Here is a 15,698-nt window from a genome sequence, read left to right as displayed (position 1 = left end):
GGGTTTTCAGAAGATGAACTTTCCCTAAAACTTTGTCCCCTTACCTGGGAAAAGAGGCAGTAGGTATGCATGTGCTTCTGCAGCAGCTGGATGCACAGCTAACAGGGGGTGATCATGACAGTGCCTCGACTTGGGGGAACCCCCTATGCAGAAAAGAACCCAGCAGGCCTCACTGCTGTCATTTGAAAGGCCTGCTTACACAGTTGGCCTTGCTTGGGACCTTGGATTTTAGGAGGGTTTTCACTATTTCTAGAACTGATGAGTAACTTACTGTGCCTAAACTGTTTGTACAAACCTTTTGGTTTGTGCTCGACACCTGCTTTCCTTCTCATCATCTGGAATTTTGATGTGTCAGGCAGAGGGTGCTGGCATGCCCAGCTCCCAATGAATCCCTTGAGCACTGAGTCTCTAATGAGTTTCCTGGTTGGCAACGTTTTCTACCTGTTGTCTTAACTTGCTGGGGGGCGATTAAGAGTGCCCTGTGTGACTCCGCTGGGAGAGAATCCTTGGAAGCTTGAGTCTGGTCTCCCCTAGACTTCACCGCAGGCAGCTTTGCCCTTTGCTGATGTGCTTGGTCTGCTTTCACTGTCATCAATCCTACCCGTGTGCAGGACCATTCGCTGCTGTGTGTGCATCCTCCCAGCGGGAGACCGAATCCCTGACACACACCGCCATCGGAATTCCAGCTGGGCCGGGGACACCAAAGCCCCCGCTGCTGGAGTGGGCCCAGGACTCGGGTATCAATGCGAATTACGATTCTTCTGCTGCTTCCATTCTCATTCACCCACCTGCAAACCCCGGCACTCTCAGGACCCTTGCGAGGAGAGGAGGTGGATCCTAGAGTAATAGCCCTCCTCGGGGGTGGGTCTCTCAAGGCAGTTCTAATAAGCAGTGCTTAACCAGGAAGCACAGGATGGACTCTGCTTTCTAAGACTCAGTTGTCCTGCTCCCCTGAGGTCACAGCACCAAACCTCGAAAGTATTCAAATGCACGCCAACCGTCTAGAGAATCCCCCTACACCGGGCTGGCACAGCTCTTAGACCACCCAATTTCCCCGACATTTTCCCGAAAGGAGAAACTGAGACCCCAGTGGGCGATAGAATGCAGTTGCTACGGCACACGGTGCACATTTCTCTCCCTGCTGTTTTTCCACTTCTGCCTCTTCCTCCCACTGCAGATCATCAGTCCCGAGGGTGGAACCGCATTTCGGCTCTCAGGAAGCCCTGAGCGGCTCTGATTTGCCCCAGGTTGAACGGCTCATTAGGAACGGGAGGAGGATTCGGTTCCAGGTCACCTGCCCCCCAAGGCAGTGCTCCCCAGCTGCGGAGAGGCCCTGGCAGACCGCCCTGGCAAATCCCCTCGCCGTTCAGGGGCATCCGAGTCGGAAAGAATGTGTAGCAGGTTCTCAAGAGACACCTGGGCAGCCCGGAGGGCCCGGGCTGATCTTGACTTATCTGTCCCTGGATCGCAGACTTTCAGGAAGCACAGCAAGCTTTCTGCCCCCTTAGGCATCAGGACCCGAAAAGGACCAGCCCTCAGATTTATTTAACCCTTTACTCTCTGGGAAGAAATCAGAAATAAACAACCGGACAGTAGCATGTAAGATAAATGATTTAACTTTATAAAAAAGGTGATAATACAGCAAGATTTGTGGGTTTTTTCCCTTTTTTCTTCTTTTTCTGTCAAGTGAAGTTTATATAAAACACTTGGAATAAAAATTAAAAACACAAACATTTCAAAGAAAGAGTCATTTTAAAATACAATGAAGAGAAAACAACCGGCGGCCAAAGCCGCCTCCTGGGAGCCTCCTGGGGAGAAAGTTGATTCGGTTGAGATAACAGACATCAGGGGCCAATGTGAACCTGACCTTGCACACCGGCTGAGCTGAGGGGCGGGGGTAAGTGGGGGCAGGCACTGTGGGAGAGGCGTGAGGCTTCCCAAAGGAGACCATACTGACGGCGGCCGTCTCAGCATGGGCAGGGGAAGCATGGCTTTCCTGCAAACAGGCTCCATGCCTGCTTCCGCCCTCCTCTTCCTTGTGCAGGGCCAACCAGCCACGGGGCAGTGACTCACAGCCAAATCCTTACGGATTGGCGCTGTTTGGCTGGCTTCCTGCTCTGTCCACTTGCTCCTGACCTGCATTCATCTCTGCAGGCCACCGTCCCCCATGGTGAGCTCAAGGGGTGGAAACTCATCAGAATGTCAACCTAAACAACACAGCAGACTCAACAGGAAAAAACAAGAAAACCAGACATGCATGGCTGCATACAAAGCACTTTGAGGAATGCGTGTGCACCGTAGCCAAGGCAGAGTTAGGACCGACCGCCTGGGAGAGGCAGGCCGGGACCCCCCGGGCAGTACTGCCCAGCCTTTTCCTTGAAGGGCAGGGCACTGAGCCTGGCCAAAGGAGCCCGGGTAAATTCTTGACCACATTCTGAGGTAGTCTAACTGCGACTTGCACAGGTAGCTGAGGATGGTCACAAAAACAACCAGGGAGGGGGAAAGAAAGCATCACATAGAGAGAGAGAGCTAACATATATAATGGAAGGAACCACGCTACAAGTGGGCTTGGAGAGGACCGGACTGGAACTGGGGTCAGGTGCAACCAGTGGGAGGACCCTTGCGGACCCTAGCACACACGGCACCCAGACTCCTCGATGGTGCCGCAACATGAGAAGAAGGGAGGGGATCCCAGAGGGATTCCCCGGCCCAGTGCGTGGCGAGGAGTGTTATCTCTAAATGCCACACTCCCGCCACCAACTCAAGCCATTGTGGTGATGAGCCTGAGAACCTGAGGTTTTTGGGATGAGGAATCCTAGCATTCCCTTCGGTTGTGATTCCTCTAACTTGAACACAGTTTGGGGGTCTCTAATACTGCTAGGCTTGACTTGGAAAAAACTTAAAGAAGTCCTTGTAGATGAGGGAGCAGTGATACCCTAAAACACCGCTGCAAGAGAAATAACAAAGACATAAAGCAAAGGTGTTGTTAGACAACTGCCCCCCCACAACTTTTTTAAATACTTGTTTATGTTCTTCTCTCTTCTACCCCAGCACTCAGAATCTAAGTCTTGATGGAATGTTCTGGAGGTTTAGGAGGCAGCAGCCGCTGGTCCATTAGTATTTTCTCTGCTTCCCACATTTCCGCAAACGCCTTCTAGGACACAGCTCACCAAAGTCTTCTACTTCATTTTCATAATCATCCTCCTGAACAATACCTGTTTAAAAAAAATAGAACAGAAACAATTCACAGAGTGGTGATTTTTTTCCCACTCCTTGGTAAACTATAATATTCTACTTCTGGTTTTCAGTTAGCCTGGAAGACGCTTCGAAGTTGCCTTGCCTGTTCCAACAACAAACTGAAAAAGAACTTTTCTTAGATCCATCAGAGAATGTAGGTAACAGAGCAAACCACTGCCCCATCAAAAGGCAAGAGGTGGTTAAAGAAAATGAGAACCTAACGGGAAAAGAAGCCCAGAAAGAAACCACCTAAAGTCCAGTTCAGGTAGGAATGCTGGAACTGTAACTGACAAATTGCTGGAGGCCCAATGTGGGCTGGCTTGAGAGTTAAAGACTCCAGGGGGCCTAGTTTTAGGGGGATTCCCATTCTTTAGTGAGTTTTACCTCCAAGAGCCCTGCCAAGTTCTGGTGGAGAAAAACCCCTTATGCATCCAGCAGGGGAGGGGAAGTTAACCCTTCTGAAGAAGGCACAGAACAGTCTGTTCTTCCCCACAGAAGACTGCCCTCAGGGGAAACTATTTTAGAAGAGCCTAAAGCAATGAGGGGGGAGGGAAAAACTGAACTCCAGCCACCCGCAGCCTTCCTGTCTCACCTAAGGGAGCGGAAAAAGAGCTGAGAAGCAGTTGTTAAGGTCACAGCTCAGTGTCACGAGCTCACTAAAAGACTGATGCCAAGTCATAGGATGCTAGAATGCCTCCTGCCCCACCCAACACACATACATGCATGCACACACACAAATTACCACCACATCAATGGAACTCCTGCAGAGTAATAGGGGATTACAACGGAAGGAGTGGCAAGGCTCAAACATAACAGAGTGGCACAAAAGCAAGGACTCTACAGGAAATTCTGGCCTCTGACACAGCTGCAGCTACATTTTAGCCATATGAACATAAAACTTCAAACTAAAGTTCCAGTTGCCTCATTCCTTATACCCATTACATCATGTTCTGTTTCTAACAAAAAATGTAAAGGCATACTAAAAGGCAAAGAAAACACAGTCTGAAGAGGGATGAGAACCTGAACCAGACTCAGATATGGCAGAGATGTTGTAATTATTGGGCCAGGAATTCAATATAATGATCACTAATACAGTGAAAGCACTAACAGGAAAAGAGGACAACAAGCAAGAACAGATGGACAATGTCAGCAGAGAAATGGGAATTCTAAGAAAGAATCAAAACAAAATCCTAGAAATCAAAAACACTTAACAGAAATGAAGAATGTGTTTGAGGGTGTGTCAGTAAACTGGACATGGCTAAGGAAAGAATTGGTGAACTTGAGGATAAGTCCATAGAAATCTCTAAATCCAAAATGCAAAATTTTTAAAAAATGGAAAGAGACAAAACAGAATATCCAAGAAATGTGAGGCGATTGCAAAAGGGGTAACATACACATAAAGGGGATGCCAGAAGGAAAAGAAAGAGAGAATGAAGAAATACTTAAAATAATTTCCCAAAATTAATGACAGATACCAATCCACAGACCAAGGAAGCTCAGAAACACCAAGAAGGATAAATACCAAAATATCTATACCTAAGCATGTTATATTCAAACTGCAGAAAATCAATGACAAAACGAAAATCTTGAAAGAAGCCAGAGAAAATAAACATCTTACCTGTTTATTTTCTCTGTTTTCCTTGAGGAACAAGGATAAGAATTACACCAGACTTGTCTTCAGAAAGCATGGAAGTAAGAAAAAGTGGAGTGAAATATTTAAAGTATGGTGAGGAAAAACCCAACAGCCTAGATCTGTATCCAACGAAATTATACTTCACAAGTGAAGGATAAATAAAGACTTTCTCAGACAAACAATTATTGATAGAATTTGTCTCTAGTTGACCTGCCTGGCAGGTTAAATTTTAAATGTTAATGTAAAAACAAGCTCTCCAGAGAGAAGTTAGGTAATATAGTTTAGAAACCTGGATCTACATTTTAAAAAAGGAAGACTGTTTGAGAAGATACAAAAGAAGATCAAATAAAATCTTTTATTTTTCTCATTCTTAAGTGATCTAGTGATAACAGTTTCTTCAAAATAGTAATAGCAACAATATACTGGATGATTATAGCTTACATGAGTGACTGTTATTTAAGGAACAGGAGAAAGGATTTGGGTTTATTCTCTCATGAGGCAACTGTATTACCCATGAAGCAATATAGTATTATTGAAAGTAGACTCAGGTTAGTAAATGTATATGGCACACTCTAGGGCAACCATTTAAAGAATTTTTAAAGTATATAAATTTTCCAGCTGCTCATATGCTGGGTGGGCCCTGAATCTCAGCAGAGTTGCAGTCAACACCTACTCTCCAGTTCATCAGACTCACCCAGGACAACTAACAATAGGATGATAATGGACAGTGCCCATCCAAAGAAGCAGAGAGTGTCTACAACTACAAGCAAGACAGTTTCATCCATCTGCCCCATGGAATCTAAGCCCTCACTCAATCAGAAGCAGAATGGGCATCATCATCCCAAAATCCTCAAGAATGAGGAATAAATAAACAAAAGAGGGGATTGCAACTATGGACTAAAGTAGACTTATTATTATTCTAGTAATGGAAGAACTTATAACAATGATATAAAGACACTGGTCACCAGAGGTTCTGAGGGGAGGAGAGGGAGAACAGGTGTAACATGGGGCATTTTTGAGACACTGGAATCACTCTGCATGATACTGCAATGACAAATACAAGCCATTATACATTTTGACAAAACCTATAAAATTGTGTGGTGGAAAGTATAAAACATAATGTAAACTATAGACCATGCTTAGTAGCAATTCTTCAATGTGTGTTGATCAATTGTAACAAATGCACCGCACTCTTGAAAGATGTGGTTAATAGAAGAAAGTGTGGGAGGAGGAAGGGGCTGAGTATATGGGAATCCCCTATATATTTTTATGTAGTATTTATGTAATCTAAAGCTCCTTTAAAAATCAAGAAAAATGTTAGAAAGAAGTATAATTGAAATCCTCACAGGGCCCACTGGATGGAATGGAGGAGAGTATGGACTATGATGTGAACCAATGTATATGAGGTGCAGAGGTGCCCAAAGATGTACTTACAAAATCCAATGGATGTGTCATGATGATGGGAACGAGTGTTGTTGGGGGGGGGGGGAGAGGGGGGGTGGGGGGATGGGGTTGAATGGGACCTCACATATATATTTTTAATGTAATATTATTACAAAGTCAATAAAAAATAAAAAAATTAAAAAAAAAAGAAAGAAGAGAAAATGGAATCAAATTACTCTTGCTGAATTGAAACTAGAGAAAGCAAAAAAAAGAGTGGAAGTAAAAAAAAAAAGGAAAAAGGAAAAAAGAAAGAAAAAGAAAAAAGAAACAAAGAAACAAAGACCAACGGCAAAGAATGGAAAACAACTATGAATATGATAGATATCAATCCAAGCAAATGAATAATTACTTTAATTGCAAATATTCTAAATATACCATTTAGTTTTTTAATTCTTTTTTTGCTATTTCATTTTTTTAAATTTTTTACTTTTTTTATTAAAGTTAATAGATCACAAAGAATGTTACATTAAAAAACATTAAAAATTAAAAAAATATATATAAGAGGTTCCTGTATCCCCATTCCCCACCCCCCCACCCCATCATTTTTGTAAACTGTATTTTTTTCAAGATATATACATCACAAAAAAAAGTTACGTTAAAAAAATATAAGAGGTTCTGTATATCCCCCACCCCCCCACCCCAACAACCTCCTAAATATACCAGTTAAAGGGCAAATGCTGGGAAGCGGATTTGGCTCAACGGATAAAGCATCTGCCTACCACATGGTAGGTCCAGGGTTCAAATCCAGGCCTCCTGACCTGTGTGGTGAGCTGGCCCATGTGCAGCGCTGGCAAGGAGTGCCGTGCCACACAGGGGTGTCCTCTGCGTAGCAGAGCCCCATGCACAAGGAGTGTGCCCCATAAGGAGAGCCACCCAGCTCTAAAAAAGTGCAGCCTGCCCAGGAGTGGCACCACACACATGGAGATCTGATGCAGCAAGATGACGCAACAAAAAGAGACACAGATTCCTGGTGCCACTGACAAGAATACAAGTGGACACTGAAGAACACACAGCAAATGGACACAGAGAGCAGACAACCGGGGGGGTGGGGGTGCAGGGAAGGTGAAAGAAATAAAATAAAAATAAATAAATCTTAAAGGTCAAAGGCTATTATAATGATTAAAATAGTAAGATCCAACTATATGTTGTCTACAAGAAACTCAATTTAAATATAAAGACCCAGATAGATCAAAAGTAAAGGGATTTTACCTTAATTTTTCTAAATTAATATGTATTCTATATCTAACCTCTAAACTCATCACTATATTCCATTTTATTATTAATGGAACCTGGCAATATGTTGGGCTTCATTTTTGGATCACAGGGAGGGTCAACAATGGCAGGGGAGGAATACTGGTGTGGGATGTTATTGACAGGGGATACATGGTTGGCAGGGAGTTCTACAGGGCATATATCCAGGGTACATAAAAATATTTTCATAGTGGATACAATTAAAAATGACAACTGAGGGAGTGCTGAGTTCCTAGCCAGGGGAGCTCTATCACAGTCCCTAAAGGAACAGCAACAATCCCCCAAGTGCAACGGCAAAGACCAAAAAAGAATGAAGGTCCAACAATGAGCCCTTGATACTAATGACTATGCTTGTGAGCCTGTGCACCTGAAATAAGAACAAGGCCTAGAGCTGCAGGGTGCCTAAGAGTTACCTCCTGAGAGTCTCCATGTTGCTCAAATGTGGCCAGTCTTGAAGCCAAACTCAGCATGTAAATGTATTACCTTCCCCCCAGTGTGGGACATGACTCCTGGGGATGAGCCTCCCTGGCACTGAGGGATTACTACCAAGTACCATCTGATGATGTAACTAGAAAATGATCTTGAATAAAAGGGTCAACTCAGACTGGCTGAATATCTCAATCTACATATAATACCAGGAGTTAAAAATGCTTTTTGACCTGAATAAAAGGGGAAAATGGAAAGGACAAATGAGTTTATATGGCTATGAGTCTCCAAAAAGAGCTGGGAGATTATCAGAAGGGTTGCCCTTATGCACACCTGAGCAGAGTCCCAGAGGCAGATAAAGTAGATACAACCCCAGGTATTGGTTCTTCTGAGGGCTACAGAGACCCACAGGTTCTATGGTCATGGCAGATGGAGTTCAGTGCCATGTCAGTTGGCCCTACCTTGGAGTTCATGTTTCTGTGTGATGGAGCTGGACTCAGATGTGACCTTTGTTCACAAGCCACTCCTGTTACTTTTACCAGAACTGTAGTTGGTGCTGGGGTTTAATGTATACCCAGGGGACCTGAATCTCTGGACTGACCATGTGATAGCCAGGCCCTGAGCCTCAACAGACTTCAGCTCCTACACTCTGGTTTATTGGGCTTACCCACTCAGCTAACATGAAGGTAAAGAAGGTCAACCACCACACCAGGGAGCCAAGAGTGCCTACAACTGAAAGCAGGAGAATTGTATCCAGCATCCATGTGGAATCTAAGCCCCCTCTTGATATAGATGTGGAGTGGACACAACCATTCCAAGGTCCACAGGATGGAGGAATAGAGTATGGATTAGAGTGGACTTACTGATATTCGATTCATGAACTATTGTAATTAGTAATCAAAGAAAATGTGGCATTGGTGTGGAGAAAGTGGCCATGGTGGCTGCTGAGAGGGTAGGGAGTGGAAGAAAGAGATGAAATATGGGGGCGTTTTGGGGACTTGGAGTTGTCCTGGGTGGAGCTGCAGGGACAGTTACCAGACATTGTATGTCCTCCCATGGCCCACTGGGTGGACTGTGGGAGAATGTGGGCTATGGTGTGGATCATTGACCATGAGGTGCAGCGGTGCTCAGAGATGTATTCATCAAATGCAATGAATGTCACATGATGATGGAGGAGGTTGTTGTTGTGGGGGGAGGAGAGGGGTGAGGGGTGTGGGGAGTATATGGGGACCTCATGTTTTTTTAATGTAATATTTAAAAAATAAATAAAGACAAAAAAATAAAAAATAAAGTAAAGGGAAGGAGAAATATACACATGTGTGATGGTTAATTTGGCTAGGTTATGGTATCCAATTGTTTGGTAAAGTAACTTCCCTACTTGTTACCATGAGAGTATTTTGTAGATGCAGTTTGTGTCAACAATTAGTTGACTACATCTATAATCAATAAAGACAACTGCTTTCAAGAAGGTAATCACCTCATCCAATCAGTTGGCAGTCTTAAAGCCAGAACTGAGGGTTTCAGAGATCAGAAGAAGAATTTCTCTCTCAATTCTTGCCAGGAATTGCAACCAGCCAGCTTCCCATGGGGAATGCAAATGAAGAACTTTAATGAGAGTTTCTAGCTTGCAGCCTACCCTGTGGAATTTGGACTCACCAGCCCCTGCAGTAACATGAGCCAATTCCCTTGAGTCAATCTCTTTTTATAAGTACACACACAAACACACACACACACATACATATATCCTATCGATTCTGTTTCTCTGCAGAATGCTGACTTACATACCATGCTAACACTAACCAAAAGAAAGCTGTAATAGCTGTGTTAATTTCAGACAAAGCAGATTTCTGAACACTAAAAATTATCAGAGATAAAGAGGGGGCATTAGGTAATGATAAAGGTGTCAATTCTCTAAGAGACATAACAGACTTTCATGTGTATGCACCTAACACCAGAGCATCAGACATTTTACCAAATATTCCAAAAAGAATTAACACCAATCCTGCTGAAATTCTTCCAAAAAACTGAAGAGAAGGGAAACTCCCTAACTCATTCCATGAGGCCAACATCATCCTCATTCCAAAGCCAGATAAAGATACCACAAGAAAAGAAAATTATAGATCAACATCTTTTATGAATATAGATGCAAAAGTCCTCAACAAAATACTAGCCAACTGAATCCAATAGCACATTAGAAGAATTACACACGGTGATCAAGTAGGATTTATCCCAGGTAAGCAAGAATGTTTCAACATAAGAAAATCAATTAATATAATATACTACATTAACACAATGAAAGGAATAAATCACATAATAATCTCAATTGATGGATAAAAAACATTTATCAAAATTGCACACTTTCTTGATGAAAACATTTTGAAAAACCCACAGCTGTCATTTTACTTAATGGTGAAAGACTGAAAGCTTTCTCTCTAAGATCAGGAACAAAACAAGGATACACACTGTCATCACTGATATTCAACAATATACTGAAAGTTCTTGCCAGAGCAATTAGGCGAAAATGAAAAGAAGCAAAAGGCATACAATGTGGAGAGGAAGAAGTAAAACAATCTATTTGCAGGTGGTAAGTTCTTATATACAAAAATCCTGAAAAATCCATAACAAAGTTCCTAGCACTAACATATGAATTCAGCAAAGTGACTGGATATAAAAGAACAATATGCTAAAATCAGCTGTGCTTCTATGCACTAATAATGAATAATCAGAAGAAGAAGTCAAGAAAAATTCCACTAACAATAGAAATTAAATGAATCAAATATCTAGGAATAAAACTAACCAAAGATGTAAAGGACTTATACACAGAATACTAAAACATTGCTAAAGGAAATCAAAGAAAATCTAAGTAAATGGAAGGATATTCCATGTTCATGGATTGGAAGGCTAAATATTGTTAAGATGTCAATTCTACCCAAAGTGATATGCACATTCAATACAATCCCAATCAAAATTCCAACAGCCTTCTTTGCAGAAATGTAAAAGCCACTCTTCAAATCTATATGGAAGGGTAAGATGTCCCTAATAGCCAAAGCCATCTTGAAAAGGAAGAATGAAGTGATCCTTCCTGATCTTAAAACTTCTTACAAAGCCACAGTAATCAAAACAGCATGGGCCTGGCACAAGGACAGACACATAAACCAATGGAATCAAATTGAGTGTCCAGAAATCAACCCTCATATTTATGACTGGGATAGGGGTATGGAATGGAAAGTCAATGCTTAAATTGTACAGTTTCTATTTGAGATGATAGAAAAGTTTCAGTAATGGATGTTGGGATGGTAGCACAGCACTGTGAATGTAATTAACAGCACAGAAATATATATCTGAATGTGGCTAAAAGGAAAAATAATTAGGTTGAACATATGGTAATAAAATAAAATTTAAAAAAAAATTCCATGAAGCTACACTAAATAAACAGTGGACCCTAAGTCAAACTATGGACTATCATTAATAGTACAATTATAAAAAATGTGTTTTTAACAATTGCAACAAATGTAGCACACCAATGCAAGTTATTAATAATAGGATGGTATATGGGAACTCTGCATTTCATGCATGATTGTTTGTAAACCCACAACTTCTCTAAAAAAAATAAATAATAAAAGGAGAAATATGGTCTAGCTGGGAAGGGGTTGCAATTGGACATTCTGGATTATAAAGAATTATACAGAGGGAAGTGGATTTGGCTCAACAGATAGAGTATCCACCTACCACATGGGAGGTCCAAGGTTTATACCCAGGGCCTCCTGACCCATGTGATGAGCTGGCTGATGTGCAGTGCTGATGCGCACAAGGAGTGCCGCACCACACAGGGGTGTCCCCCGCATAGGGGAGCCCCACGTGCAAGAAGTGCATCCCATTAGGAGAGCTGCCCAGCATGAAAAAAGTGCAGGCTGCCCAGGAGTGGCACTGCACACAGAGAGCTGACGCAGCAAGATGATGCAACAAAAAGAGACACAGATTCCCAGTGCCGCTGATAAGGATGGAAGGACTCACAGAAGAACACAGAGTAAATGAACACAGAGAGCAGACAACTGGGAGGGGGGTGGAGGGCAGGGAAGGGGAGAGAAATAAATTTTAAAAATAATAATAATAAATCTTTTTTTAAAAAAAAGAATTATGCAGGATAGTATATGGCCAAGGAACAAGTTAAATATAAGAACAATGAATAAGTTTTATTTACACTCTCATAAAGATTATTACTGGCTTATAAAGGCCAATATGTGGATATAAGAATATGATAAATAAGCAAAGGGAATGAGTGATCCTGCTGGAAAACTCATTAAGGGGAATCAAACCTCTTCAATTATTAGTGACCTTCAAGAAGCAGAGACATCTCTCTTATAATTTTTAAAAATGTCCTGCATTAATTTTCTACAGCTTCTGTAACAAAGTACCATATATTAGGTGGCTTTTAACAGCAGAAATTTATTCTTTCCCAGTTCTGGAGTCCAGAAGCCCAAAACCAAGGCGTCAGCTGGGCTGCACTCCCTCCGAGGCCTCGGGCTATAAGCTGCTCTTTGCTTTCTCCAGCTCTGTTGGCTCCAGGACTTCCTTGGTTTATGGAGCCCTAACTCTAATCTGTGCCTCAGTTTCCACACAGCCTACTTTTCTCTGTATACTTCTCTTCTGTTTATTTCTTGTAAGGAAACTTGTCATTGCACTTAAGGCCCACCTGGCTAATCCAGGGTAATCTTATTTGAGATCCTTAACTTAATTTCATCTATGAAGACCATTTAATAATAAGGTCAGAGTCACAGGTCCCAGAGACTTGACGTGGACATATCTTTTGGGTGGGTTAACCTATGATAGGCCCCTAATTCCACCTTGAAGCTCTAAAATGGCTGGAACATTTCTTGAACGTTTTGTCCATCCTCTGGCACTCTGCTCCATTTCCAGTTTAGGGCTGACTCGGGCTTCCCAGGCTTTCTCTGACAAAGCCCTTTGTTAAGGGTCTATTGACCATACATCTCAATGTTAAAAGTTTATCCTGACTGCTTTGAACATTTTAATTTATTTTAAAATGTGGTTTCATGGCACTCTTAAATGAAGGTGAGAAAGATGCCACCATATGGCCCAGGAAGGAATCCACAGATGGAGGCAGAAGGAATCTGGGAATAATTTATTATTCTAGCCCCTAACTATGTCCCTTAAGAGCCTCAGAAACACTTCTCCCACCGGGGCATTAATAATCCCCTGGGATGCTTGCAAAGCACTGCAGAGACAGTGCTCAGGGGGCGGGCGGTGAAGGGGAGAGAGGATCCACTGAAATGAGCTCTGAGTCCAGTTAGTAAGAGAGAGCCAGAGTGGCAGAAGCTAAGGGCATCACTTTACCCAAAAGACAAGGTGTATGCAACAGACAGCAGGCTGATGGGATAACTGGCGTGATCTGAGCTACAGGGACCGTCCGTCTGCCTAACTGAAAACAAGGTCTGGTGAATAAAGGCCAGAATTGAGTCCTCATAATGGAGTCTCAGCCCCTGGCCAACTTCCAAGAGTTGAGTCAGTTCAGAGACCTGGAGACCCTTGAAAGAAAGAGCAATGAAGCAGCCTACAGAACTGACCCGACAGATACATAACTCCATTGTCTTCCTCCAAAGGGCTTGTGGCATTCACTGAGTAAAGGCGGACAGACACAGAAAAATCCTCCAAATAGTGGTCAGCTGGGGGAGGTTACGGGGTCTAGTCTTGGACCAGGTCTGTCTCACAGAAGCCCCAGAGGGTCTGTTAACCCCTCTTGGGTTTATTTCCCCAGTGGCAAATGCAGTGTTGGAAAAGACGTAATCAGCAACTGGCAGCTTCACAGCCGTGGGTCCCTCACCCAGGGAGTAGGACTGGTAAGGCCAAGAGGAAGGCTACAGAACTGCTCCTCCCTTTCCAAGGTGACTCTACGGCCCTGGAAGTATCAGAGAGATGGGTGGCACCATCAAAGACCAGAGAAACACGGAGATGGGAGTCCCTACTCCATCCCTGTTTAACTACTTGCTCAGCCTAGGCTGAGCACAGATTCTTGGAGAACGACTGGATTATCATAGGTGTTTCTAACTGTGGGTGCTATACCAGAGAGAGTCTCTTTATTGAAGGAAATGACCACAACAGTTAATACATGTTTTCAATCTGGAGAATCCATTTTTTGTTCCAGGAAGCAGAAGCGGTTTTCTTTTTCACTCAACCGCACACCTTCAAGATCATCAGCAATAATGAGTCAGGAGTTGCCCTGACGATTACACATCACACAGAACACCACAGTGTATTGACAGGACAGGCTGATAGAGACCTGGTTAGAAGGTGGTAGCAGGAACCCTAGTTGCCTGGTTGTTAGGGATTGAATTGTGCTGCCCAAAAAAGATATGTTGGAGTCCTAATCCCCAGTATCTCAGAATATGACCTTATTTGGAAATAGGGTTACAGATGGAATTAGGGCAAGCTAAAATGAGGTCAGACTGGAGTGGGGTGGGCCCTTAATCCAGTATGCCTAGTGTCCTTACATGAAGAGGACATGTGGACACACAAAGACAGAGGGGAGAACGCCACAAGACAACTAAGGGTGGGAATACTAGAAGCCAGGAGAGGGGCATGGAATAGATTCTCCCTTACAGGTGTAAGAGGAAGCATGACTCTGCCCACACCTTAATGTCAGACTTCTGGCCTCCAGGACCGAGAGACAATAAGTTCTTATTGCTCTAAGCTGCCCAGTCTGTGTACTCTGTAATAGCAGCGCTAGGAAACTAAGGCATGTGCTAAGGCACATGTGCCAGGAGATGGGATATAAATGGAAATTCAGAGGCCAGCAAGCCCAGAGAAACCTCTTTTGGTCCAAAACTCTGGGGCAAGTCAGGATATTTTCTCCAAAGGGGCACACAAGTGGCTATACTGTGCAGCCCTGCCACTAGGAAAGTGGCATATTGCTTGTATTACAAGGTCAGGCCGAGTTCCGTAAGCAGAGGGCTCGCTCTGCTGGTTGATTTATTCTTGTAGTGCTGCTACCTCTCAAAATCCATCTCTATGGCTTCCTTAAGAGTCAACTGACCAAGAAATTTTTAAAAACTGAATCCATTTTGCTGATTGTTCTGCGATTTCAAGGGGGATCACGACTGAATTAGAAGAGAAATGAACATGGACAAAGATGGATTCAGTGAGTGCTGGGCCTTCGGGCTACCCCATATGGGGAGGAATGAGAGAAGATTTTGTTTCTATGAGGATATTCGCATTATATTAGATGAAAACATGGCATTGTTACTGCTGTCGCTATTAGTGTATCTAATCATCAGAACCTAATTCACAGCACATCCCTAGCTGCAAGGGAGACTGAGAAATGTTTATCATTCCAGTCTATACAATAGAAGAGAAACCCTGTAAGTTTGGAATAAATGTAGAATGCCAATTTACCTTCTCTAATACAATTACCCCTTTGGCTTCTCCCTCTACCCCTGAGGACCCAGCCTACCCATTTGCTACAGTCAAACTAAAAAGAGGACAAAGATGAGATGGGTCTCATGGTTCTCGAATTAGGTCCATTGTCTTCGCCATGTTGTCCCTGGCTTTCTCTTTTCAAATCCCTTCCAATTGTTGGGACTTCCACATACCTACATCCTTTCTTATTTCTGACAAGCAGAATTCCAGGGCCTTCTACCCAGACTGCTGGATTTCAAGCCTCCAGCCTCTACATTCTCCCTTCGGCCTTCCAGCC

General features: G+C 43.1%; 1 protein-coding gene across 1 annotated transcript in view; it reads right to left on the bottom strand.

Moving 5' to 3' along the window:
- Nucleotides 1–1,600: 1,600 nt before the first annotated feature.
- Nucleotides 1,601–15,698, bottom strand: part of TRANK1 (tetratricopeptide repeat and ankyrin repeat containing 1) — a 104,236-nt gene continuing 90,138 nt past the window's right edge. Inside the window, exon 23 of the mRNA XM_058290772.2 lies at nt 1,601–3,215. Coding sequence (XP_058146755.1) covers nt 3,115–3,215 — 101 coding nt within the window. The 3' untranslated portion in view covers nt 1,601–3,114. The remainder of the gene's footprint in view (nt 3,216–15,698) is intronic.

The sequence above is a fragment of the Dasypus novemcinctus genome, chromosome 31 (assembly GCF_030445035.2).
Source record: "Dasypus novemcinctus isolate mDasNov1 chromosome 31, mDasNov1.1.hap2, whole genome shotgun sequence".
NCBI lineage: Eukaryota > Metazoa > Chordata > Mammalia > Cingulata > Dasypodidae > Dasypus > Dasypus novemcinctus.
The sequence above is the reverse complement of the archived record's forward strand: the minus strand, read 5'-3'. Positions and strand labels throughout refer to the sequence as shown.